Here is a 27,932-nt window from a genome sequence, read left to right as displayed (position 1 = left end):
GGGGGTACCAAAGGATAAATGTTTTGTATTAACATGAATCCTAACGACAGACACAATGCAGTTATAAGCACATGGTAGATACACAGAACAGTCTCTATATAGTCTGAACATCGATACAAAATAAGTTACAGTCGCTTTGCTTTCCATCACAGTAGGAGTGTAGCAGACAGTCGCTGGACCAGTGGCTGGGGAGCAAGGCAAGGGAGAGGCCACAGAGGAGGATGCAGGGCACTGAGCACAGTTGGGGGATTGTTGCCAAGGACACCAGAGTCCCTGAAAGTCTACAGAGAACAAGGTCCCGGTCCTCTCAAGGTGGCCTTCTGAGAACTAGCACGAAGTCCTGCTTGGTGACATCCAGTGGCTGAATTTGAGCTGGGATGCTCTAGGTGAACAGACAGGAGGCTCAGTGGGAACAGGAACAAACAGCATCCAGCAGGCCAGCCCACTCTCCTGATGGCTTGGCTGGACTTCTGTGATGTTGGGAACACGAGGCACAGAGCCAGAAGGCACAGTTTGCTTCTAGGAGGTGACAGATGGCCAGATGGATGGCCCACCAAATGCTGGTGAGCCCTCTTGCCTTGCCTGGATGCTCTGGGAGGCTGTGTGAGGAGGGTTCTGTGCTTTATCACCAAGTGGCAGCGCTGGGACCTTTCATCCATCACAGAACAGGGACAGACGGAGGATTGGCATCCTCTCTCCTTGTGACCTCAGAAGTTCGGGAAGGTCCCCTAAACTACTCTGGGCCTCTGGCTCCTCACCTGAAAAACGCATGTCGGGGGTGATGTATACTTGGAAAGGGCATTAGTGAAGGCCTCAGGAACCAACATGTATAAAGTGCCTAACACTGTCCCTACCACACAGGAGGGGCTTGGTGTATGTAAAGAAACCGAGTATCCAGACAGCCTAGGCTTGATAAACCGGTGAACTACAAATGCCCTGTTGAAGAAGACCCCAGGGCAACTTCCTTGTGCTTTCTACCAAGTTTTTCCTTTTCTCTCCCCATCTGGGATTCTTTGACACAAAAATGGCAGGCAGAGTTCAAGTGTGGTGAGGAAGACAGGGTGTCTTCGGTTCAGAAAGATACAAAGAACACGGGCCAGTGTTTCTTCAAGTCTGGGATGCAGTGCCCCAAGGAGGTGTCTCCATTTGATTATCTTCCCCCAGCTTCTCCTCTTTCCCTCACAGCTCCCAGCCCCTGAGTAAATTTCTAATTAGGAAGCTAAAGAAGAGAAATAAAAGCACAGAACAGAAAGCGAACTGTCTATTCCATGAAAAGCCTTTCCCATCTGCTCAGAGCGTAGGTGCGGAGGCACTGGGGGATAGGGAAGGTTGGGCCATCTGTGGGCCAGGCAATTGCCTCATGTCTCTGGGGAATGGGAGACAGAGAGGAAATTTGGAGACACGGGCTTATATATCCCGGGACAGAAGAGGTACAGCTGCCCTTCTTCCAACCCTGGGAACTTGAAGAGGTGTTCAAACGAGGATGGACCTTTCTAGTCTACAGTGTGACTGTCAAGTCACACTGTATATGTGTGTGTGTGTGTGTGTGTGTGTGTGTGTGTGTGTGTGTGTGTGTGTGTGTGTGTGTATGGTCATCATGCCCATTCTCTCTTCTAACACTGCCTGTCTGAAGTTACCTGGCTCTGTCACTCAGGTACTTTCCTCTTAGATGGAGGAATGAGGTGGGCAGGCAGCTCATTGGGTAGTTCATGCCCCTCCAGCTTGACTTTGATGAGGTGATTGGCCAGGGCAAACTCCTCGTCATCCAGCATGCCATCCTTGTCAATGTCAGCTAGCTTCCAGATCTTGCCCAGCACGCTGTTGGGTAGCTTGGAGCGTACCATCTCCTTTTTGGCATTGGCGCCCGTGATCTTGCCGTCCACCGGGGACAGGGTGTAGAAGATCTCATCATACATAGGCTTGTCTCGGGCCACCACCCACTCGGCATCATCAATACCTTCCCCGGCTCCCTCTCCATAGCCATGCCCGAAGGGGCCTTGTAGGGTTCCCTCAAATGCCCCGCCTTTCACCATCTGGACAGGTCGCTGGGTCTCTTCCTGGCGCACCAGCACCATGAGCTGGGCAATGTCGTGTGCCAGCATGTCATCTACCACCTCCAGGAGCTTGCTCTTCAGTGGCTGGAATTTGCTGAAGTCCTGGGCCTGCAGCTGGTCCTGGGAAGAGAAAGAAAAAGGCGGAAGTAGAATACAAGGGAAGCTCTTCCGGATCAGGGAGGGTGCTTCCTGTTAACTATAGAATGCTTTCCCAATTATCTTTCTAGTGAGCAGTGAGGCCAAGGGACTGTGTGAGGGGAGCAACAAGGGCTTGAGGGGCTATGAATGGGTCAAGAGCAAGAGCTGGGGAACCAAGGCAACAAGTGCTGGTTTGTTTGTTTACATCTCTTTAAATATTATTATAAGAGGTAGCTCATACATTTCTTGCCAAGTTTTGGCTGTTAAATGCTGACTCTTGAAGGTGGTGGCCCTCTGAGATGTGGGTCTCCAGGAAAGCTTATGTTTGAAAAACACACAAGCAAAGTGCTTTCATTGTCTGCCCACTGGTTCACTCTTCTCGGTACCCTGGGAGGTAGAGAAGTCACATACCATGCATATGTAGTGAGGGGGTCAAGGTGACGGGGATTGAAAATTAGGGTAACTAAAACCCCCACAGAACCTTAGAGTTCGCAATCAGGATTACTCACTAGAATTGCCTGGCTGGAGGTCTCAAAAGTCTGGACCCCTGCCGAGAATTCTGACCTAGTAGGCATGGGCAGGCATGTTGACCTTACAATAGCTGTTTCCTTTGCCAGGGCTACCCGCCCACATCATAAAAGAAAGATGCTCTCCTTTGAAGACCTTTGCAGTCTTGAAAGGTCCTCAACCTAGAACATCCCATTTCAACTTGCTTCTAGTCCAGTGGTTCTCAACCTTCCTAACGCTGCAACCCTTTAATACCGTTCCTCCTGATGTGGTGACCCCCAACCATGATATTATTTTTGTTGCTACTTCATAACTATAATTTTGCTACTGTTACGAATAGTAATGTAAATCCCTGTGTTTTCTGATGGTTTTAGGAACACCCCAGTGGAAGGGGTCACTCTGTCCCAAAGGGTTCATGACCTACGTGTTGAGAACCACTGTTCTAGAAGGACACAGTTGCTCATGCTGCCTTAGTCTGACCACCGCAATCTCGTTATGTGGGTGGGGAAGAGGCCAGGAAACAAGGATGGGCACATCGAATCCACTGCAGAAAATGTAAAGGCTAGCCACAGCTACAGTTCAAGGGCCGGCAGGCTACTTCTCTCTAGGGCTGGGCCAGGAAGAAGGGCTGTGGAGAACAAGACAGGGCTCCATGCTAAGGGCCTTGCAGACAAGATACTTCACTGGGTTCTTAGCACTTGTGTGCAAAGCCCTTTGCAGCCCACTTACAGATGACATGAAGGCTCAGTGTGAATCTGGTCTCTGTGGCATAATGGCTTCTTGCTTGGCTCCTGGGGACAGTTCCTGGCTTTTCTACTTAAGGCTTATGTGACTGCTTTGCTGGGAAAATGCTAAGATCTCAGCTGATTCTTGTATAAAAGGCAGATGAAGATGCTCCTTCTGAGAACTACACACACACACACACACACACACACACACACACACACACACACACACACACACATCCTAAGTGGCGGCCCTAGGTTCAAAGGCTTGCAACATACCCCAAAGATGCTGTGTGTCACAAACTGTTCCCAGGAAGGAGTTCAGAGGTAAACCTAAGCACTTAAGGGTCTGTATTATTATTCTAGACATAGTTGAGATGTACCCGTCACTAGATGAGGTCTTCTATGTCATCAAACACACCCGTGTCTTTGGGGACACTGGACTATTTCTCCTCTGGCTCCGCTAGGGCACTTGCTGTGAGTGACGGTTCATCAGGAAGGACATGCCTAATGTCACCTCCTTGCATTCTGACTTTGGGTTTCTCCCAGGAGCTCTGTCAGCCCCCTTCATCCTCTGGCAGCCAGCTAGGGTGACGCTGTTTCTCACTGTAGGGTCCCTGACCCTCATTACCTGCATCCTCTTCAGGTTGGGGAAGTCCCCGGGGGAGATCTGGTGCTCTCGCTCAATCCGGCCATAAATTTCAGCCAGGTTGTTCACCAGCTCCTTCTTTTTGGTGTCCTTTCCAAACACCGAGGGCATCTCTTTCTTCAAGGAGCTGATGATGTAGGCGTGGACCTGACCAAGAGGGACAGAGGACAACCTCATTAGGAGCCTGAACTGGCAGCCCCTCTAGTCCTTCCTCCTGCCTCGGCTTCTGAAACCATTTCTCTCGCCATCCCTCACGGTGCTGGGCTAGCACAGTGAGAATATGGGGAAGGAAGGTCATAGAGGTGGAGGTGAGAATTCGTCATGGCCGCTGCTGTTGTAGACACTGTCAACCCACTGAGCACCAAGGTGTCTAGTACAGTGATGAAGGTTTTCACACTCAGTTTCTCTTCATCCTCCATCAGTCCATTCAGTTTATAAATACAGAAAAAGACACAGAGAAACTGTAAAAACATAGCCATCCTGGGGATCACTGAGGTGGTCATGGAGTCAACCTGGCCATCTAACCCAGAGCCAACAACCACCACCACCCACACTCTCCTATCCAAGGGACCTCATTTCTTGCAACTGACCCCTATCTATGAAACTGTCTATACTTCATCTGCTGGGGGTAGTCTTACCTTGGCCAGCCGGGCCCTCTTGATGAGGTCATTGAGCTTTCGAAGGGCAGCATTACGGGGTAGACTCTGGATGTCTCTGAACAAGTCCTGCTCTTCAGCTTCAAAGAGCTTCCGGTTGTCAGGAATGAGGAGAGGGTGGGACCAGAAGGAGCCAATGTAGACCCGGATCACCTCCGGTGTGTTCACGATCTTCCCCAGGGACCACATGAGGGCCCCGTACACCCGCATCAGCTGCTGGGTCTCAATCTGGTCCGCCTTGTTCAGCACGACTCGCATCTTGTCCTCATGGTTCTTGAGAGCCTTGATGACTTCCGAGAACTCGTCAGAGATGTCCAGCTTGTGGGCGTCAAAGAGCAGGATGATGCGGTCCACCCGCTCGGCAAACCATTCAAGGACAGCAGCAAAATCATACCCTGTGGCAGAGTCATAGTCAGTGGGAGGAGCTTTGGAGTATGGAAGTATAGTGAAGGGTCTGATGTAAGACAACACAGTCTTGGAAATAGTTTTTGAGTTTGGACCCTGGCTCCTCCCATGTGGTTGTTTGACCTTGAGCAAATCTCTCTCTCTTTCTATCTCTGTCTCTCTGTCTCTCTCTCTGTGATTCAAACTCAGGGTCTCATGCATGCTACACAAATGCTCTTTCACTGAGCTATATCCCCAGGCCTCCTTAGCATTCTCCATCTACAGAATGGTCCTTAGGGAGTATCTGGCTAGTAGGATGAGGGCAATGATGCTCAGTAAATGCTGGATTCTATCATAAGCATTGCTACTCTAATAAAGGGCAGCCTCTATCCAGTTATCTTCTTATTAAAGTTAGGGGCCAGGGCTCCTGGTGGGAAAAGAAGTCTAGCCATTGTTTTTGTGCTGATATTTTGGGGGTCTTACTGCCTTGCAGTAGACCACACTGGCCTTGAACTTCCTTTATAGGCCAGTAAAGCCTCAAACTTGAAAAGCCCCTGCCTCAGCCTCCAAAGTGCTGAGATTCCAGGTGTGCATCATCATGACCACCTTGGACATCTGTTTTGAACTGGAATAAAGACTCAGAAATTCTTCACAGGGTACAGTCAGCAAAACAGAAGATACAAGTGACTGATACAGGTTCGGACCACACCCATTCCTGGTTGGGACGAAGTCCGAGTTCTTGTTACAGACTGAAGTGACTGGTTCTCCTATAGCTCCCAGGCTCGCTTCCTTCCTCACTCATCTGCTGTGGCCCCAAACACTCAGATCCTATTCTGTACGGGAGTCCTTCCTGAGGATGTGACTGGGCCGCTGGTTACCCAGCACTGAGTTACTTCAAATCTGCTGGTTCCAGGAACTCTAGAGCTCTGGTTCTATTTAGTGCCAAGCAACTCTTGATCGGGGAGAAGAGAGAAGATGTCATGGTTTGTCTATGCAGTGGGCTCCAAAAGAGGGGACTGGTTGCCAATTGGTGGGCTTTTAGGAAGTGAATGGATCATGGGGGCTCTGAGATAACCAGTGGATTAACACCTCAAGTCTGATCCAGGAGTTTGGGTAGGCATTTCTTTCAATTTTTTTCTTGCACACCTGGTATGTGTGTGTGTGAAGGTATATGCACATCTATGTTCTTGAATGTGGATGCCAGAGGCCAACCTTGGGTAGGTTATTCTTCAGGAACCATCCCCCATGATTCTCAATACATATTATCTCATTGGCCTGGAACTAATCAAACAGTCCATGCTGGTGCCCAGAAAGCCCCAGGGATCCACCTCTCTTAGCTTCCCCAGTGCCAGGGTTATAAGTAGAAGGGGACACGATCGCTTCTACGCCTAGCTTTTTATTATGTGGGTAGCAGGTCCTCAAGTTTGCATGACAAGCACTTTTTACAAACTGAGCTATATCTCCCTAACAACATTGGGTACCCATGTCCCTCATATAATTAGGGGACTCTCCCTGTGGCCCCAACCTGAACAAAGGAGCCTTATCCTTCTTCATCTCCCCTGTGCTCAGGGTGCACACGGCAGGTACTCCATCGGCCTCTGTTGCACACAATTGACATAGAGTCCTTTTCTATGATGTTCTGCCTTTTACATCTGGGACACAGCGAACAAGCCATCTCTGGACCTTAGTTTTCCACTCTCTAAATCAGGACCCACCAATGCCTTGACCACAGGGTTGTGAAGATCAAATTTAAGAGTGGTGATATTCTTACTTATGACCTTGGCCAAATGCCCCGCCCCTTTATAAAGAACTCCTCGGTGTGTTCTTTACAAAGTCGCCACAGGATGGAGCTTGCTCTGCAGGTCTGTCTCTGTAGGATCACTGGCCTGGGTGGGTTCCTTGTAGTTTCTGCTCCGTTATTAACTTGATATGCTGGGCAATGGAATCCCCTCGCTTATCCTTGGTCTCTGTTTCCGGGATGGATGATCTCTGCGCTCCCTTTCTTGGTTTACAGTTCCCTGTGTCTACATCCAGAGGTGTGAGGATGGGGAACACAGTAAGATGGAGATGAGACACAAGGATGCCTTTGTAGCTAGGGAGAGAGGAAGGCTGGAGGAGGCTGCTGCCTCTGGTGCCCTGGGCATGCCTACAGGAAGCCTACTCCAGTCTGCTGACAAGCAGATGGCTTCCAGGAACCTTTCCTATGATGTAATAAGCACAGAGGCCTCCTATTAACCCTCCTACATTTGCAAATTCTGCAAGTTCTGGTAAGCTGTTATCAAATGACAAGCAGTGAGAAGCCTCCTCTGGGGTGTGTGGTTGGGAAAACCTGGAGACTGAAGCAGTGACTCCTCATGCTCACCCTACAGCTCATGCTCACTCTCCAGCTCATGCTCACCCTCCCAGCTCATGCTCACCCTCCCAGCTCATGCTCACCCTCCTAGCTCATCCTCCCAGCTCATGCTCATGCTCACCCTCCTGGCTCATGCTCACCCTCCTACCTCATGCTCACTCTCCCAGCTTCTGGCTACTCTAGGGCCTGTGCAACAACCTCTAGGATGAATGCTAAGTTGCTTTCATAGCCTGGACTTATGTGTAAGCCCAGATATAGAAGAACAGAAAAAGGCAGAGACTCCTGGATGCAGTCAGGAGAGGGATACAGGGCTAGCTTTGCCATTTCTTTTCTGAATGGCCTTCTGTAAGTCTAAACCTCTTTTACTCAGCTGTAAAAAAAAAACATTGATAGTAACAACTGGCTGAATGCGGGGCCCCTGGTGTAGCCATGAAAAGCAGACCTGATATTAGGAGAAGAGGACCCAGTCTGGATGGAGACTGCCCTAATGCCCAGTATACACGGCATGCCCAAGGTGACTACCCGATATACCCCTTTATCTCAGGAATGGCTCCGAGACCCTCACTAACTACTCCTGAACACTTTCAATAGCCCACGGTCTCTGAATCATAGGTCAGTGGGCGGAGAGAAAGAATACAGAGTGGTCCTTCCTGGATTCCTCCTGGAATGTCTGCTGGCACCCAGGGATAGAGGGTAGGCTCCAGGCCAGCGTCTGGGAAGCCTGGGAGGACCTGCAGCTCCCACCCCCGGGCTCCGGGGACTGGGAAGAAAGCATTTCTAATTAATGCCAGGCAGGAGGAAATCAATGAGACAAACTCAATAAGCAAGGCCACTCCTTAATAACCCAGTGCTCGCTCGCTCTCTCTCTCTCTCTCTCTCTCTCTCTCTCTCTCTCTCTCTCTCTCTCTCTCTCTCTCTCTCTCGCTCACTGTCTGACATACAGTGGATCGTTCTTTGCATTTTCAGCTGCAAAACTGACCGCGCTGGATCTTTTACAGCCGTCCATCACCTGGAGTGAACAGGGTGTACGCATCTTATACAAGAGGGAGTGGAGATATAGCGAGGTTAAGGGCATTCCCAAGTACACAGCCAGAGCAGGTGCTGGCAAATGTAGGCTTAGAACCCTTACCCACACCCTCTTCTTAGCTCTCAGCCCTGGGTAAGCCTGCAACCCTGAGGCCTGGGGCTTACTTGTGGGGGCCATAGAGGATAACCCCCCAAATCTGTTAAGTTCTAGGGATGTTTAAGAGAGAGAGAGAGACAGACAGACAGACAGACAGACAGACCTGCGGCACCAGAAAGGGGAGCCTTCAGCTGACAATGAAGAGGAATACCCTGGACACCTCCTGGAAACAGCCTCAAAGAATGGCCCAAGCAGACTCACCACAGGCCTCCAGATGACCGCAAAACTGGCAGGAAGGCCTCCCAGGCATCAGGGCTCAGCGGCTGCTGAGTACCCACACATGCATGGGTTTACCGGCTCATCATCTGAGCAACCCCGGGAGCCCCGAAGTGCGCAGGGGAAGGCTAGGGATGGAGGCTACTAGTGTTGGCATAGACGCCCGAAGAGTTAACTCGGAGGCGACAAATTAGCCCCCATTCCTGCCTGGTCTTCCCTAGCAGGTTCTGGTAATGTACGGAAAGCTGAGGGCTGGGACCCAGGAGATCAGGGCTCGAATCACCATGTGTCACCTGCTCTGAGCCGACTGAGCACTTGGACCAGGGGTCTCCATTGTGTGCAGTCATGGGATGAGGGCATGAAGCCCCGGGGGTGGCTTTCCCCAGTGTGGAACTGGTGGGGATACAGTCTGAAATACAGTCTGGAGATGTGCCTTCCACGTGAGAAGGTATGAAGCCTTCCGGAGCCCTCTGCTCTCCCCAGTTACTGCTACATCCGTGCTCCTTCCCAGTAATGAACCAGGGCCGGCCACATCCTGCCCTTTCCAGGAACAGCTTTCTGTCTGCCTTTCCTGCCTACCCTAGAGCCTCTTCTTCCAGAACTGACTGCTAGCCGAAAACTTCATTGACTTGTCTCCCCTGCAGACATACACTCCCCCAGGCCTGGACAGAAGGCCACCCTGAAGCAAGGACCACACTTGGTTTTCCATTAGCCTAGGGCAGAATGCTCATCCCTAGGATGCCCGAGGCTCTGGGAACCCTAAGGAGCAGCTGCCTGGGGTTGGGCAGTCTAGAGCAAGATGTCTCTGTGCTGACTTGATTCCAACTCCTTCTGCTAAGCCATAAGCCCTGAGCCAGGCAGAGGTGTGGTGGGGAGGGGGACTGTGGTTTATTAATGACCAGGACCGTCTGAGGAGGCCCAGCCCACCTGGGCTTGAGGAGTGTGCCAGGAAAGTACCAAATCTACTGTGGCCGACCCCAGGAGTGAAGAAAGTCTGGGCAATCCCCTTTAGATCCGTGTAGACCCTTGTGTGGGGGTGTCAGGAGGTGTGGGAGAGGCCAGAGGTGGGTACATGTGTGAAGAATGTGTGAGTAAAGGGGGCGGTGTCTGGAAGGGCTTACACTGGAACTCTGGCTTTCTGGCTAACCACAAGGAAGGATGGAAGAGCCTGTGTACTCAGGCAATGTTCCTGAGTCAGGTGCCCTTATCACCACCACCTGGATCACTGGGGCATCTGATGTCCTCCCTGACTCTGGTTTTCTCAGGGTGCTGAAGTCAGCACTGCCCCGGGCTGGTGGCAGCCCCACCCCCACTCCCAGCGCTCCTGTTTGTCTCACTGGCTGCTTTTGTCAGCAGCTGCATCAATCCAGACTCAGGATGGCAGAGAATCACCCCAGCAGAGCCCTTGTTGGCCCGGAGACGGGAAGAGCCCGATGTGTTATCAGTTCTTGGAGGGAGGGGATGGGAATATAATCAAGATCACGAGTGCCCAGTAGGTAGAGCAGCCACTGAGGTCTGAAGTCAAAGGCAGGAGAGAATGGAGAGGAACAGGAAAGAATGGAGCAGGTCAGGGACCGAGGAAGACAGGCGTCCCTAAAGACAAGGCTACACACCCCAATGCGAGGGTAATGAGTCACACAACTAACCCCAGAGTCACGTAAAGTGGAGCCCTGCCTGGAGAGCCGCTAACGAGGGAAGAAGGGAGCCCAATGGGATCCAGAACCAGAACTAAGGTCTGTGGACTTTGTAAGAAGGTTCTACGATGCATTTCCCTGAGACATCCGGGACTTTGTCCGTCCACAACCCTGAACTGCTAGTCTAGTGCTGTTGGGCCCCTAAAGGCTGTCCTCTCCAGAACTGCTTGTGGGCCAGGCTGCGCTGGCCTAGCAGGTGCATGAGACGCACCGCCCCTGCAGCCTGCGGTACTACCTCTCCCATGTTCCCCCAGCAAGCTGCGGACTGCCCTGTGGGCCTGGAAATCCTTTTAGGCCTAGACTCCGACCCAGGGTTCTGTAGGTGCAGACTGACTGCTCCTCATTCCACCAGAGCCCAGAGTTAGGTAGGGGCCAAGGGACCCGGCTTCCTGGACCCCATCACAGGTCACCAGTTACAGAAACTGGGAACACGGTTTTCCAGGTGCCCTTCCAGTTCAACTGCTTCCTTCCTCTCTGCTTTCCAGGTTTTACCTCCTGGGACAGAGGGAGTTCCTGCTCAGATGCTTTGTGATGTCTCCCCCCAACACTGCTTTAGAAGGGGAACTCTAAGAAGGCCTGCCTGGAGCTCACCTAGAGAGAGAGGTTTCCCAAAGGGTTCTCTGGCAGTCTCTCCCACTGCTTATGCTCACACACAGCTACTGTGTGCCCCCAAGGAGCTGAGCCTTTCCATACTCACATTTCCTAGAGGAGAGTTACTATCCTCACAGAGAAGCAGAACAAGAGCTCAGGAGCTCGAGAGAGAAGTCCAGAGCCTTCCCTGGGCCAATGGCCTGCACTATTAAGCCTCAAGGATCCACAGCCACGGCCATATGCTTGTTGCTCCATGACTCTCCTCTCTGAGGTTTTGGGAGTAAATGGGGGTTCACCTGTACAGGCCACGCCCTTGAGGAAGGGGTTCTTGGGTTCTGTTGTGATGGCAAGATAGATAGATGGGCACACCTATGCCAGTGAGGAGTCATGGAGGCATGTGTCGCCTGAGGTCAACTCAGAGAGCCCTGGCCACTTCCCAGAGAGGCTTGCCAGTACAAGGCTGACCCTTCCCGGAGGCAGACTTCTGAGTGCTAATTTGGCCCCCATCCAGGCTGCCAGCACCAAGTTCCGGGAGGGTGCATCTCCTCTGATTTTTCTCGCTGAGGATACAAAGCATAGTGCAAAAAGGATAGGGCAGCTGGGTGTTGAGGTACAGACCCGTAATCCCAACACTTAAGAGGTAGAGACAAGAGGATCAGGAGTTCAAGGCCAGCCTGGGCTGCCTGAGACTGTCTTAAAAATCCTAAACCCAAAGCTGAAGCAGGTAATGGGCTACCCAGGGGCTCATAACAGACATGGCAGGAGAGGCCAGGACTGGGTGACTTAACACCACCACCCACCAGGGATGCTGCTCACCTCGGCTGATCCTCTGTTTCTCGCCGGAGAGGATCCCCGGTGTGTCGATGACACTGATGCTCTCCAGGACGGCATTGGGCAGCTGGGCACACACAAACCTGCACAGACGGCGAGAGGAAGGCTGTGGTGAGCCGCCGAGGCACCTCGCTGGTCCAGCCTAAAGGGTTCCATCCCCTGACCCTCCCACGGACTGCAGGGTTCCAGGTCACCCGGTGGGGGCCTGCTAGGTATGCTAGCTAATGCAGGGAGTGAGTTATGGTTCTCTTGCCGTCTGCCATATCTTGTTTTGAAGTCCTTGGTACCATGTTCGCTGGCCAACAGGGATACTCCATAATGTCATCCTACCTCCCATAGGTGTCCAAAGCCTTGTCTTAATGCTTGTGGCCCCAAGTCTTTAATGATCCCTGGCCAGCCCTTCCTGCCTTGAAATGCTTTACTTAGCTTGGCCAGATCCTGATGGCCAATCAGAATTCTACCTCCTCTGCACAGTGCTCCCAGTCACAGGGAAGAGGAGCCTCGAGATCTGCACATAGTTGGGGTATGGGAACCCTCTTCTGACTTGATCACTATGCATCCCCCCATCATTGTGCATCCTGCATCTGCAAGCCTTATTTAGCACACGATACAGAGCAGAAGACCACAAGCCCACACAAGACCATGCGGAAAGTGACTGCAGTATGCAGAGATCTGTTTTGTGAAAAAATTCCCAAGGTGATCCCGAGGCAGTCTGGGCTCATGCTCTGAGCCCCTAGTTTCAAGATCCCCATGGCATACCAATTTTGATCCCTGCTCCTGGTGGTGGAAAAAGATGCTATACACAATAATGACAAGCCACAGTGCGGAGGGGTCAGCATCCCAAAGTCAAAGCAGGGTTGGTTAGAACCCAAGCAGAGAGATGACTTTGTTGTGTGTGTGTGTGTGTGGGGTCTTGGAGGGAGGTAGCATCAGGGCTAGCCTTGGGAGATGGATCATACCACTCAGGAGTGTGTTATCGGCATCTACAGGACTAGCTCAGCCAGGCATTTCTCTAGGATGGCTGTCTAGCCGTACTCAGGAGGAGAGGGGCTGGTGGCTGGCACAGAAAAGGTGAAGAACAATCTACAGCCAGCTCCAGACAGAAGAGTGGCCACCACTGGCAGGCCCCAGTTGGCTCTGTCAGCCACTGTCTTAGTGATGAGTGCGCAGTATCACCCATCCTCTAGTCAGACGGTCCCACACTGAGCCCCTTCCTTTTGCCTCTCCCCGCTCATAGTTTTCTTCCTCTCTTCAGGCTCTTCTTCCTGGAATGCCCTTTGCTCGCCCTCCCCTTCATGTGTCCTGTCACCCATCCCTTCGTGCCCATGTCAAATGCCAGCTTTCCCACATCGCCTCTTGGGATGACTCTCCCCCGCTGTGAAGTACCGTGGCTGATCTTCCCGCAGGTGCCCAAGGGCTAGACACAGTTTCACTTCCCCTGCTGAGCTCACCCAAGCTGCTGCCTCCGAGGCCTGGAGTCTCCCGCAATAAAATATGTACCCTACCCCCTGGTACCACGCCTGGGGGATGGGACACCTGCTGTCCTCCCGCGGTCTGTTTCACCAGAGCAGCGCCATACAGGTCCCCGTGGCTAGCAACCCCGCAGCGGGACCTCACCAGGGTCTGCTCCTTCAGACGCAACATTTTAATCACCGAAAGCGAAAGCACGGCTTTAAAGAGAGATGGTAGGCCCCCTTAGAGGCCTCATCTTCGGAGTACTTCCTCCCCCTGACCCCACAACACCTTCCACGTCTATGCTTTGTATAAGTTATTTTCAATTTTTTTTTTAAATTATGTTTTTCTACAGTTTAGAAAAGAAAGCTGTTCAGCAAGGCAGACAATGAAACAGCATCTTCCCCCATCCTCCTCCCACCCCCGTTTCTAAGAGTGAAATCCACACAGTGACAGCTACCGGCTCTTGAGATGTTTCTCCCCTCTCGGGTTTTCTTTATATGTTTGTAGGAAGACAGTGGTGGGGGGGGGGGCGGGGCGGAGACTCTGTGACTGGCATTTTGTCATCTTCTGCATGAAGACGGCAATACTGAAAGAGGTTACGTGTTGTTGGCCAGACTTGTCACACACAGGCTTCCTTGGTTTCAAAAGTCCAATCAGAAAGTCAGCGGGCCCTGCTGGTTTTGGCTAATGACATCTTTATGTCATTAACCTCCTCCCCCAGAAATGTGCTGGCTACTACGGTGATTACAGAAATCTGTTATCATCACTGACCATCTGCCGTCACATATAGATGCTATTATCACTGTAAGCACAGTTATCCAGAAAGGGGGTTAACCACTGACCTTGCCCGCCCATCTCTTCTGATGACTGACTCTCCTGGACCCCAGGTTCTTCTCCCCTCTCACCTGGAAGCCAGCTCATCTTTGCCTCGGAAGAGGCTGACTCACAATCACTGCAAACTGAGCTATCCAAAGTGGAGTGCATCATGTCTCTCCCCGCAAGCCTTAGTTCACTCCCGGCTGACTCATCCTTTTACATCAAATTCCCCTAATACATATGTATTCCGTGTTTTAGTATCCCATGGGCCTCTCTTCCCCCTTACCTAGATCAGGCCTTCCTCACTCATCTACAGGTAATAGAAACTCCCGGTCTCAAGGACCCCACCCCAATGCACCTCAATACCCACCACCTCAATCCATTTCTTTTCTAAGAAGTCACGCCCACCTCCTGAGGGTCCTCCCTACTAGGCGGACATTTCACAAGTGATGTCTTGTCCCCCTGGCCCTGCTTTGGAAACATGTTCTGTCACTTGGCATTCTACATTGTTTCATATACCAGGTCACCTGTCCCTTCTTGTCTCAGACTATTATGGGTTACATGTCACTACTGGAAAGTTTACAGGATAAGAGATGTTGGGAATGTTTCTGGGCAATAAGCCTCAATTTCCAGAGATGGAAAGGGTATCAGTGGGTACCCATTTCTCTCTTTGAATAATTAGGAAATCAATTTAAACATTAATTTAAAATTTTGTAAAATGTGTTTATATGTGTGTCTATGTTGGGAATGTGCATATGATTTGCAGTGCCTATGGAGGCCAGAAGGCCGTCCTGGATCCCCTACAATGAGCCGTCAGAGGTTGGTGCTGTGAACAGAACTTGAGGCCTCTGTTCTTAACCTCTGAGCCATCTCTCCAGCCCACGAATCAAATTTAAAAACAAAAAGAAAAAAAAAAAATCCACTCAGTAACTACCCATCCTACCATAATCTACCATTTCTATTAGTTACTAAGTACCAGACACCCTACCTTCTGTTCAGTCTCTCACTCGCCTCTGCTCCAACTCGTCAAAGATTACCACCATCCTCTACTACACGTGAGCAAAGTGAGACACAAAGAAGTGTGGTCACTTGTCCAAGATCCACAGCTCAAGGTGGGATCAGATTCCGGGCCCATCTCTAGCCAGAGTTCTTTCCTTTTACTAGAAACATCTCCAATAAGAAAGAGCAGCCTTGAAACTGAGTGCCGTGTACATGTAAACCGGATTAACCACATACAAGTACAACCAGGAACCTGTCCACATTCCAGTTAAGTGCAGTTATAACTGGAATGAAGGCCCAGATTAGCTTGTCATACACGCTCTAGAGCAGCGGTTCTCAACCTGTGGGTCACGACCCTTTGGGGTGAATGACCCTTTCACAGGAGTCGCCTAAGATCATTGGAAAAACAGATATTTATGTTATGATTCATAACAGTAACAAAATTATGGGTTATGAAATAGCAATGAAAATAATTTTGTGATTGGGAGGTCACCACAATATGGGGAACACTGTATTAGTATTAAAGGGAAAGGGTCACAGTGTTAGGAATGTTGAGAACCACTACTCTAGAGGTTTCTTAACCCAAAGTTTCATGATGACCTTGGTATTTTCAGGCCTGAACTCATCCTAGGGGGAAGGAGGTGACCTGCCCAAGGTCACACAGGGAACTGAAGAGAACCACTGGTCAAACGCAAGGCCTCTCCTTTAAATACAGCCTTCTTTCCAGGTCAGAACATTCAGAAACAAGAAAGAACCCTTTATTGCTCCCTTCTGCTTGGACAAATAATCCCAGGCATAGTGTACGCAAATGCTGGGAAACACGTAACTTCCCTTTAACGCTTTTATTGGGGTAGGGCAGGGGAGGGCCACGTGATCCAGGACACTGTCAGATCTTTCCCTGCTGTGTCATCAGGTGGTCTCAGCCCAGCGCTTACAGCCGTCAAGTCCCACAGCCCATGATGAGTGACTAAGTTACACTCAGGAGACAGTCAAGCTGCTAGAAAAGACAGAGTCTCCCAGGACCACACCCCTCTGCTTTCACCCCCCCCCCATGCTCCACAAAGAAGCAGAGAGACCACCCAGCTGTGCATACCCCCTTTCCCTCCCCCCAGCACCCCGACTCACCTGTTCAAGAAGGCATTGCCGAAGGCATTGAGCTTTCTGAAGGGTTTCTTCGGATCCACCACCAGGGCGTTCCCAGGGATGATCCCCTCTACGTCCCCTTGCATCACTGCTATGAAAGAATCAGTGGTCGGCTCGGGCCCGATCCTCATGCCTGGGAAATCCTGTTCCAGCAGGTACCTGCAGGAAAGAGTGCAGTCGCATGTTGGCATGGTGCTCATAGATGGCCCGTCTGTCTACCACACAGCTGGTTATACACATGTCACAGGACAGGGACAGACCCAGGGCAAGCACTGTGCAGAGGAGGTTGGGATTCTAGCTCAGCTCCACCTGCTCTGTTTTCTTGGTCCTTCCCGCCTCTCTGACTCAGGACGGAGTGAAGGGAAAGCAAGGTTTGGGCTCGGAAGGGATCCGTGGACTGAAGCTGATTCCCAGCTAGAATGTCGGAGAGTTCACAGTTCAAGGTAGCGGACTAACATTGACAGGCACAGGCAGAGAATCAGACAATCCCGAGGCTCTTCTGACTTCTTGGAGACCATTGGTTATGCATGACTAGTTATTTAATATAGAACGTCTATATGTCATATAAATGGAAAAGCAGCCTGAAGGGTAAACGATGAAGAAGGAAATCCCACCCACCCTAGATTTTGGTCCAACTATTTTTTGTGTTCTGTAGAAATATTCCATTTATACACATACTATAGCCTTTGTGATTAGGCATACTCACATATAGATGAGTGGAGGTTTTTCTTATTTTTATTTATTTATTGTGTTACAGCTTTCTTCCTTACTTCCTTTCTTTTTTCCTTCCTTCCTTCCTTCCTTCCTTCCTTTCTTTCTTTCTTTCTTTCTTTCTTTCTTTCTTTCTTTCTTTCTTTCTTTCTTTCTTTCTTTCTTTCTTTATATATTTATTTATTTTTATGTGTTGCCCTGTGTCACTGTGCCTGTGTGACAATCAGAGGATACTTTAATGAGTTGGCTCTCCCCTTCCACCATGAGTCCTGGGATGGAACTCGACCCATCAGGCTTGGTGGCAGGAGTCCTTCTCACTACTCAACGGACACAAGCTTCTAGCATGAGACTCTATTCAAAACACTCTGCATCGTACTTACACAAGAAGACACATTCGCTCCCTTGTGTCCTTTGGCGCCAGGCAGTTTTATTGCCAATATTTCAGTTCATGGAAGGGCTCTTGGTTGGAAATCCCAACTGTGCTTTCTTTTAACATGCTTGGCTTTTATCTGACGCAGAGTCAAAACTTACCTTTTATCTTCTGATGTTTTTCTATTTCACCTGACACCTACGTAGCACATGTACCCTGCCCCCAACTTACACGGGCTTAGTAACCACAGAGGATGTGGTGCAGCCTGTAGGTGGGAATTTACATGCTCTGCAACCCTGCTGATTATAGCTATGCTCGGGTTTCGGTTTATGCTTAACCCATCTGGGAGACGGCAGTCTAGATTTACTTCAACCCTTGTTAATAACTATGTAGAACCCCCTGATATGGATTATTACAAACGCTTCTTAGTGAGAGTCTCCTTGCTATCTGGTAGCCGTTTCTATTGTCTAGAAGGGAGAGAAATGGCAGTTCTGAAATCGACACATCTCAGTACAAGGAGGAGAGCCGAGGAAGAGTGGTTGCCTATTTTTAAGGGGTGGTTTTTTTTTTTTAACATGTTCACTTTCTACTTCCTACACCTGATTCTGCTCACTCGGGGGCCCCCAAGCAGGCCCCTTCCCTGCTCTGAGCCTCATGGTCTGTGCTACTAGGACACTGGCCAATGTGATCTCCAGAGTGTCTTCTGTTTCCTGGGCCACTGTGCCGGGAAAGGACTTGTGGAATTCTGTCCATGGCATGGAGTGACAGGTACCTCTCTGTTCATCTTTAGGTCTGGGCAGTGAGAGCCCAAAGCTAGCTGCTTCTCCCACTCTGCTGCTCCTTGTAGAGGTTAAGAGCAAAGGCACATGCTCACTCAGGGAGTGGTCACTAAGGACAACAGACAACAGAGCCCTTTAGGCTCCCAGGACAAGTTTGGACACAGCCGGCGGGAGGCTGGACTGAATACCAGTGCATGGATCTGCCCTGGGGTAGGACTGGCCGGACAGAGGACAGTCCCCGAGCATCTTTTGAGAGTGCTAAGGGACACTGCCTTTGCAGGGCACACACCTACAAAGTGAGGGCTCAGGAACAAGCAGCAACAAAATTAATTTTATGGTTGGAGGTTTTGGGGGGTCGTCACAACATGAGGAACCGAATGAAAGGGTCAAAGCATTAGGAAGGTTGAGAACCACTGCTCTAGAAGATTCCCAGCTGATTCAGACACACAGCCCGGGCATGCTGGCATGCTCCATATTAAGCCTGTCACTTTCCTGGTAATAACCATTGATGGGTAATAGCAATTCTAAGTGTCCCATTTTATTCCGAAACTCTGATAATGTTGTCTCTTTTGTCCCTGTGGTGCCACTTGAGGTAGGCACTGACGGACCTGAGAAGAGTTCCATAGCTTTCTCAGAGTCCTGGGGCTGGAACCCCAGCTCCTATCAGTGAGACGTTGGTCACTCCTCTACCACCTTTGACTCCCTGGAGAAATAAGTCACTTCCCAGAAAGCTGAGCAAGGCCCAGGGAAAAGCAGAGCAGCTCGGGAGCCAGAGGCCCAGTTTCCCTGGCCCAAGCCTGAGCTCCTTGCCATTCTTTTGTCTCCAGAGTGGGCAGGATCCAGGGAGGCCTGCTGGGTTTCCTCTGGGTTCCCAGCAGGCTATTTGTGCCTCCAGGAAGCAGTGTTTGGAGCTGTACTCTACTCCAGGGTTCCCAGGCTGTTGAGGTTGGGTTGCTATGGACTCCGTCCCCAAGGAGCCCCATGGAGCAGCTGCAGGAGCCTAGCCCCAGGGGAAGCTGCTGACCTGCTCAGAGCCTGGAGTGCTGTTGCCCAAGAGGCTAACTCCACAACAGCCATGTGGGGAAGCTTTGGAAGTCTTGGTTACCCTGGAAAGTCCCTCATACCTTGACCAGCCCAGCCCAACAACTGGGACAATAAAGGAAGGATTTCTTCCAGCCAGAGGGTCATTTGGAGAACTTGCCCTGGAGCTGTGATGAGAATAAACACAAAAGTTCCACCTAGGGCTGTGCTTTCTGCTTTCTTGGTGACCCTTTCCCCTTGGGGACTTCCTGGATGAGCTCTCTAACTATAAGGGGTACGCCTTTTCAGAAGGTACCTAATTTAAACACTGTGGCCTCAGCATCTCCCACTACCACATAGGGTATCATAGTTCAGACTTACTGCTTGCCTGTAATATGTTAGACATTGTCCTAGATGTTCCATGGTTCACTTCATTTCATATTCTTACCTACTGGGTTGTGAGTGTTATGATCCTCCTTGTTAAATGCACCTAGGAAGAGGCTGGGCAGTGGTGGCACATGCCTTTAATTCCAGCACTCAGGAGGCAGAGCCAGTTGGATCTCTGTGAGTTCCAGGCCAGCCTGGTCTTCGGAGCGAGATCCAGGACAGGCACCAAAACTACACAGAGAAACCCTATTCCAAACCCCACCCCACACCCCCCAAAAAATGTACCTAGGAAGTAAATCCACCTTGTAGGCTCAGAGGGTTCAGTGGTTTACATGTGTTACACATTTAACTGGTACCCGATACTGAGCATCTTTTCCCATTTTAAAGGGGAAGAGACAAAAGTTAATTTGCCCAATGTATATATCAGTTACAGATAGCCTAGGATTTGAACCTGGTATTTGGATTTAAGAACCCATGCCTTTAATCACTATACCCACTGTCTCCTTTTATGGCTTAAGTCTCCTCCAGGAAATGCAGCCACCTCTGGGGACAGGCCAAAAATGATGCCCCTGCCCCATGTGGAACTAGAAACAAAAAGTGAGATAAACTACGAAAGTATATGATTTGGCAAGAAGCTGGCTTAGAGCCTGGGCCTGAGGAAAGGGGAGGCTTTGGGACCCACAAACCCAGGAACACATGTGTCTCCAGAAACTCAGGCCCTGGGTACACACTCAGTCTCCATGACTGCAGGTGGCATAAGCTGTTGCTATTGGGTGACAGGAGCAGGTCTTGGCCCTGTGGTTTTCAAAAGGACAATTAACAACAGTAAGGCCAGATTCCCTGTGGGAATCCATGTGCTAATCTGGGACAGCTAAGTCTTATTCAGACCTGTGGAGGAGATAGTGGGTGTGGATGAGAACTCTGGGGAGAGCTGACCTAGAGGGATGGTAAGAACCACTGAGGCAGCCTCAAAAATGCCCAGAATGAACAAGGCCACAGCAGCAATGAGCTCTGTTCTTTAAAAGGCGTCTCAGATTCCAGCTCTGGGAGACATGCTGTACTTACTCAGCAGATGAACAAAGGGTGATACTGCCCAGCCTAACAGGTCAGCTTCCTGGGGAGTTAAGGAGCCACCGCCTGAGGTGGCTGGGCAAAGGGCCTTGGGCTGGGTCTGCTGGCCTCTTATTCTCACATGACCCAAAACGTGCTGACCACACATGGGTCCGGGGAAACCCAGGGCTGAAAGAGGCCACCAGCAGCCCCGGAGGCTACAGTCGAGCCAAGCAGGGAACTGGATGGGATAAATTCTCAGAGACATTTGGGTTTGTCTTACGGCCCTGGGTACCCCTCAAACAAAGCCACCACTGTGTCCAGAAAGGAAATTCTATTGAGGGATCTCACGCACTGCTTCTTTGCGGGGAGTGGGGACAGATCGCCTCTGTTGCTGGGTGAAAACATTCCCACAGCTGTGTAAAAAGAAAAGTTAATTCAAGCCTGGGTGGGACAAGCAGAGACAGAGACACATGAAATAAGGGGGGGGGGGACACTGAGATTTCTCCACGTGGCCAATACTGTTTGCTTCTATCATCCCGCGTCATCAGCCTTAGCTGCGTGCGCCATGACTTGAGAACATTAGTTCAGTTTTACAGGGGGGGGTCAGCTAAGAACTAGTACGTCTAAGCTCAGGGCCAAGTTTGAGGTCCCAAACACTGAAAGAATTTTGGTGTCTCCTCCCCTTTTGCCACCCAATGCAAAATAAATAAAAGCTAAACCATAAAATATGTGTGGGGAAAATCAACACACATCTGATTTTTTCCCCATGAGGGCGATTTTTCTTCATATGCTTCTTAAGTAGAAATTACTTCATAACATTTTCCTCATTTTTTTTTTAATGCCCTGCTTCGTTGGCAAACTCAGTATGTGGTCTCCTTTCCTGATGACCTAAGTATCCAGGGTTCGGCATGGAGCCAAGAAATCTCAACGAGGCCTGACTTTCAGGCACCATCTCCCCAGGGGGAGGAGGCCCAGGCTTTGAGCTGCCACTGAGACTAAGCCCTGAGGGAAATAACTACAAAGGCTGGGGGGGGGAGGGGCTGCATATACTGCTGCTGGAGGCTCTGGGTTGGGTGCCCCAAGTCATCTGGAGAATCTGTCCTTTCTCTGGAGTGGCTTAGGGCACCCACACAACTCTACCACCCCCAGGACACTGGACAAGGGGCCCAAAAGAACAGCAGGGGACAGCAAGATGGCTCGGTGGGCAAAGGTGCCACCTGCCAAGCCCGACGATGGCCCGAGTGTGATCTCTGGCATGGTGGAAGGAGAGGCCCGACTCCGGCAAGTTGGCCTCTGACCTCCACATAGGGTGTACACACACACACACACACACACACGCACACGCACACGCACACGCACACACACACGCACACGCACGCACGCACGCACGCACACACACACATAGACACACACACACAGACACACATACACAAACACACAGACACACACACAGACACACACACACAGACACACACAGACACACACACAGACACACACACACAGACACACACATACACACACACACAGACACACCCATGCACGCATGTACCCACACACTAAGTGAATAAATAGGTAAACCATTAAAAATTTTTTCAAAGAATGGCCTCCGCCTCCCTGGCTTCTAAAACAGAGAGACATCTGGTTTCTAACTATGGCAGCTAAAAAGTGAAACTGTCTGAGGTCATTCATACTCGAGTTTTCGGATAGCAAAGGCCACAGCAGACTTTTCCCACAACGGCACAAACAATAATTAGAGAGAATGAACCCTTCCATGTGGCCTGCCTGCAGGTGCTTCGCACATCCCCACCTCATCTCCAAACCCAGTTCAGATGTGTCCTCCGTGAAGCCTGAACAGATTCATCCCCACCTCACCCACAAACCACACACCCTCTTCCCTCTTTTAGGTAACAGGAGACCTCAGGGCTCCTCCTCCACACAGCTGTGCTGTATGATGGGCTTTTGTGTTATGCATCTGTATCTTGGGGTCACCCAACCATGGATCCTTTCACTTTAAAAATAAGACCAGGATAATTCTTGTCCCACCAGCCTGATTGAGTTTTAGGGAGACAGTAATGTCCACACGCACAGGCCCAAAGTGGATGGAAGACTCTCTATGGCTAGGTTAAGAAAAGCTAGCTCCATGCCCCAGGCTAACTGGCCATGGGGCCATGCGTGGACAGGACCCTCAACTATGAGAAGAAGTACTTGCAGAAGGACAGTTTAGAACTCGGATCATCCGGTCTTAGTGTTCCTTTCCTGGCTCCACCCTGTGACAAGTCTGCCCATCCAGGACACCACTGACTATGGCATTCTGCCTTTCTGTAGTATGGAGAGGCAGGATGCCCTTACCTTCATCAAGCTGTGGTGGTGCTAGAAGGAGGCTGGCCCCTACCTCCTGAGGGTCAACCTCAGCTAGGAAGAGGGAAGGGAATGATACTATCCTCCTCACGGTACCTGGAACTAAACGGTGCTGAATTGGTTACGAACCCTCCTCTTCCCATGAGATGGTTACTAAGAGGGTCAGAAAGGAATGGTGGTGTGACCCACCTTATCCTTTATCAATCTCCTGGCTAGGAAGTAGGGAAACCCAGGTTCTGCTAACCTAGCTTGGGTTAGGACCTTTGTTCCATAGCCAATGGGGATGGGATGCAAACTTTTCTCTAGTGATGTCTCTGGTACCCTCCAGATGCCCGGCTTCAAGGTGATTCCTCAACTGGACCCGAGACAGGCAGATACAGCCACTCTAGTCTGAAGCTTTTTGTTCCCTTCAGTAACCAATGAACCTTGGGGAGAAGCAACTGAATATTCACCCAGCCCCATTTGAGCCCAACAGACCAGGGCCCTTGACAATAAAATGGCATCCTTTGACTCAGGATGGCAGGACCCTGAAGTGACGTAGGTACCTTTGCAGGTAGAATTGAGTCTACAGATGAGTGGGTCTCCCTGGGATGGTGGCCTCTTCACCTTCGGTTTCCAAGGAAACCATCTTTCCTGGGGTGATCAGGTACTAAAGGCCAGGGTAAGGGTTGGGTCCCCCTCCCTATCTATTGTGGAACTGATAGGAGATGGAGCACCCAAGGGAAAATGCTACATCCGCCACCTTTGGTGGAAGCTGCAGAGTTCTTGAAGAAGTGTGAGCAGTTCAAAGGGCCAGCGAAGCTGAACTCACTTTGGAATACCCATGACCCAGTAGTTCAAGGCCTACTATAGACGAGGCTCAAGATCAACCCAGACATTCCAGTGGGGGTTCTGAACCTCAGACCTCTCCATGTCAGCCTAGGCAAGGTCCAAGGAGGCCACAGTAGCAGCTGGTACCTGGGACACCCTTGTCCACCTCTACCACCAGCAGACAGAGGAGGCGAAGAAAGTAGAGAGCAAGAGAAGGTGGCCAGGGGTTCTAAGAGGTCCGAAGAAGGAGGGGCCGAGAGGGGCAGGCCAGCAAGAGAGACAGCAGAGGCGGAAGCAGGCTGCCGGGGGACACAGAGCTACTGTGCTCCAAAGAGACAGGCTGGTGGAGGCAGCAGCCCACAAACCAATTTATTGTTTATTTTATTACTCTGGGTTGCCGGGCCTTAGGCCAGGGAAGTTATTTCAGGCAGAGATCACAGCACGTTAATTAGTTATTAGAAGAATGTCCTTTCTGTGTGTTCTTCTCGAGACAAGAAATAGAACTTGGTGATGTGGGTGAAACTGAACTGAAAGCGGGTGGACACTCAGGGGGGCAAAAAGCCAACAGTGAGGGGAACCAAGGGGGCAAATCCCTGTTTCTGGAAGGGAAAGGTTCCTCTCAGGGTCGGGCCTCAGCCAGAGATGGGAAGGCTCCTAAGAGCCAGACAAGGGCAGACTTACTGGGGGGGTGGGGCGGGGGGTGGGAGGTGGGGGGAGGGAAGGGTTAGTTGTGCCTACTGCCCTCTTGTAGAGCAACTCTTAATACAGAAAGTTTTTTTCTTTAATCAAATATTTATGAAAAATGCTGCACAACCTTTGGCCCAGTAATTCTGCTTCTGGGAATCTCTGGGAAAAATAAAAAAGGCCGATCTGTAAGGGAGATGCTATTCAGCATAATCTTGTGGTAGCAAACAAAGTAGGAACAACCAGAAACATGCAAAAGCAGTATAGCTAATTAAGAAATAAACTGCATCTATACAAAGTGAAATATTATATAGCTGATAAAAATGATGATTATGTGGGGCGTATTCACACTATAACTATAACTAAAAAAAAAAACCCTAGCATACAAAATTGTATTCATAGCATGACTTCAACAGAGTATAAAACAGCTGTAAGTACAGGGAAGGTAAATATATTATTTTTAATGTTTTCTCCTGGGTTTTAGGTTATGGACAGTTTTGTTTCATTTTCAGATTTATTCTCTTCTTCGCTTTTCTAATGAAACTGTTAGATTTCATGAGAAGGAAGAAAAATGCACAGTTTGGTTTCGGAGAGCCCTTGTGTTACAGCCCCCTTAGCCTGTTAGATAACTTTCCCCCCTCCTGCCCTGCCAGATGACTCTCTCGAGGGGAAACAGCTTTGGAAGCATGAGCTAAATTCAGTTACTGGTGTGAGCGGAAAGAGAGACCCCTTGGGCTTGGAGGATAAGAGAGGGGCGGGAGCTGCCCCCCCTTAGCCTTCTGTCCCCCTCAGATAAGGGATAATGTGGGGTGCCTCACCCAGCCACTTGCTCAGACCTAGTAACAGCCAGGGGTGACTCAGGCAAAATCAGGAGGGGCATCTCCTACACACTTCAACCTTTCTCTGCTCAGGACCCTGCCCTTAAAACACTCGCCTTTCTTCTTCCCTCCCATTTTGCAAGATGGCTGCTGGGAAATTTCTGGAGCTGAGGTCCGGAAGAGAGGCTACCTTGCAAGTGTCCTTGCTGTGGGAAAGAGATGTTCCAATAGCGTAATGTCCTTTGGGTCATGACCAAGGATGATCAGAGGGCCAGGGCGGGCCGTGCAAGGCCAGGAACAGTTTGCAGGTGGCCCACACTTCCCACGAGGCAAAACCCAACAGAGTGGAGAGCGGTGATCACAGAGGATCCCCGTGTACCTGCCACCCAGGTATCTCTGAAACACGTTTGGTACCAATCGGTGTTTAATAAAATGAAGGGCTGATCTTGAATCCAAGATTCTCCCTCTGTGTTTCCAGTTAAATCCACTCAACACTACAGGCAAATTTAGGGTATACATGTATTTTTTTCTAAAGATAGTTCGTTACAGCTTTGATGAGTGTTTTTTTTTCTTTTTTCTTTTTTTTTTTTTTTAAGGAAAGTGACTTAGATTTACATTTTTAAAAATAAAGTGAAAAGCAATGGGTTCATCTCTCATATTTAAAATAGAATCGACAAACCATCATCCCCCGCTGGACCGCCACTTTGGAAATCATCTGACCTTGTCAAACTGCAGGTCAAGTGGACAGCCCAAGACTGTCCACTCCACAAAGACAAACTTGACCTGGTGCTCTGTTCAGACATGACAGGTTAGCAGGATGCACAACACTGCTCCCAGAAGTCCAGCACTGAAGAAAATTAGTCACTGGGCTGTCAACTCTCCTGGTCTCCTTACCAAACAAAGCACATGGCGTCACAAATGCCAACCCAGAAATAAAAGAAGGGCTGCTGCTTCTGCGGGCAAGCAGCCTCGACTCTAGGAGGGTACCAGACCCTGCCTCCACACTTTACGAGTGTGACTCTCAGCACACAGGTCCACAAGTACTCCTCCACCTCTGAAAAAGCAGCCTGGCCTGGCAGACTGTGCACACTGAGGACACAGAGAGAGGCCTGTTCCTCCGAGATAGGGACGTTCCTGACTCTGGGGGAAAATACACAGACCTCTGTCTCTGAATGCCTGCAGACTTCTTGAGGATGCCTCCAGCCCCTACATTCTGTCATTCAAAGGAAAGGAAGACACATTCTTCAGGTTATCAGCATTTAGCGAACATTTCCTCACATGCACGGAGGGCTACATCCCAGGTCTGCATCCCAGGTCTGCATCCCCACGCCCCGCGGCTCTGAACCATCCCTTCCCCTCCCCATCACCTCTGCCACCTCACCTGCAAAGTCAAGGGGCATGTCAATATCTCACGAGTCTTTAATATTATTGAACTATTAAGATCAAAGAAGGAAACATTATATATAAAAAGTGTTCTCTTTCTGCACTTGCTTCATATCCTTTGAGTCTCTAAGATATAGGTCTAGAAGCTCTGTCACACAGGAGGGAAAATGATAAAAGAACAAGTGGCCCCAAGGTCCACAGCCCAGCCCCACTGCCAGGCCTGTGGCCATGAGAACAGCTCAGCTGCAAAGGTAAGGCTGCCACACAAGACGAGAGGTCCTGGCCAAAGAAAAGGTTATGACACCCCCAGGACCTTGAGGCGCCTGGCTCCTTCTGTGCCTCAGTTTCACAAGGCACAAATCAGACAACAGAGGTGAGTCTTAATTTGAACGCGTCAAACTGACCAAGGGCTAAGAACAGCGGAGAGACATCACGCAGGACTCAATGGGAGACTTGGTAGCAGGGTCCACTTTTGGGGCCTCCCACAGGGATTTCTTCAGAGCCCTTAATCAAGACTTTTCATGTCACCCCGAAGGCTCAGCCCCCAGCCGTGGCTCACCTGATGAAGGTGGTCTTCCCAGTAGAGTACTGGCCCACCAACAGGACCATGGGCTTGTTGTCGAAATCAGCATCCTCCAGGGCAGGTGAGTGGAACTCATGGAAGCGGTAATATTCTTCCAGGGGCAGCAGCTTGCTTTTGTAGAGTTTCTTGAGCCCCTCACTCACCGTCTGGAAGACCTCGGGGTCCTTCTTGCGGCGATCATCGTTACCCAACCAGCTGAACATCGTGGCAGCTGGGAGAAGGCTCCAGGGAGAGGTACCCGCCTGGGTCGAGCCGCGGCCACCTCACCGGAGCACCAGGCTCAGATGCACCATGGCCGGAGCTGCCCCAGCTGCTGGACCCAGCCCAGCCCCTGCTTCATCCGCAGCTAAGCTGGGGAGGAGGATGCTGCCGGCTGAGCGCAAGAGAGCTGCAACCTTGGAAATTAAAAGCAAACCTGTCAGGGAACGGGTGCAGGGGACCCTGGGTCTCCCCAGATGCGTGGCTAGAGGATGCTCGGGCTCCCCTGCAGTGGTGCCCAAGCAGATCGGAGTAAGCGGCGGCGCACAGGGCTCCGCATCCGCAGCATCCCGCCGCCCCCGGCGCGCGTTTAAATGCCAGTCG

At 50.5% G+C, this 27,932-nt stretch overlaps 1 protein-coding gene across 1 annotated transcript; it reads right to left on the bottom strand.

Annotated features, from left to right (window-relative positions):
* Positions 1–27,701, bottom strand: Ehd3 (EH domain containing 3). The gene is made up of 7 exons (XM_076559422.1): positions 27,327–27,701; positions 16,377–16,553; positions 11,967–12,064; positions 4,712–5,124; positions 4,056–4,220; positions 1,638–2,174; positions 1–758 (listed from the first exon to the last, which is right to left on the bottom strand). The coding sequence occupies exons 1-6, from the start codon at positions 27,551–27,553 to the stop codon at positions 1,647–1,649; spliced, it is 1,608 nt and encodes a 535-aa protein (XP_076415537.1). The 5' UTR covers positions 27,554–27,701; the 3' UTR covers positions 1–758; positions 1,638–1,646.
* Between the last annotated feature and the right edge of the window lie 231 nt (positions 27,702–27,932).

Source organism: Peromyscus maniculatus, chromosome 22, assembly GCF_049852395.1.
Source record: "Peromyscus maniculatus bairdii isolate BWxNUB_F1_BW_parent chromosome 22, HU_Pman_BW_mat_3.1, whole genome shotgun sequence".
Taxonomy (NCBI): domain Eukaryota; kingdom Metazoa; phylum Chordata; class Mammalia; order Rodentia; family Cricetidae; genus Peromyscus; species Peromyscus maniculatus.
This window is presented reverse-complemented; position numbering and strand designations above follow the sequence as displayed.

Bases quoted from the DNA above. Each gene is read 5' to 3' on its own strand.
- Ehd3 (XM_076559422.1), bottom strand. From the start codon at position 27,553: ATGTTCAGCTGGTTGGGTAACGATGATCGCCGCAAGAAGGACCCCGAG. The intron at 4,221-4,711 runs GTAAGACTACCC...CCTCTTGGTCAG, and splicing joins AGAGGGCCCGGCTGGCCAAG to GTCCACGCCTACATCATCAG. The intron at 2,175-4,055 runs GTAATGAGGGTC...TTCTCTTCCCAG, and splicing joins CCAACCTGAAGAGGATGCAG to GACCAGCTGCAGGCCCAGGA.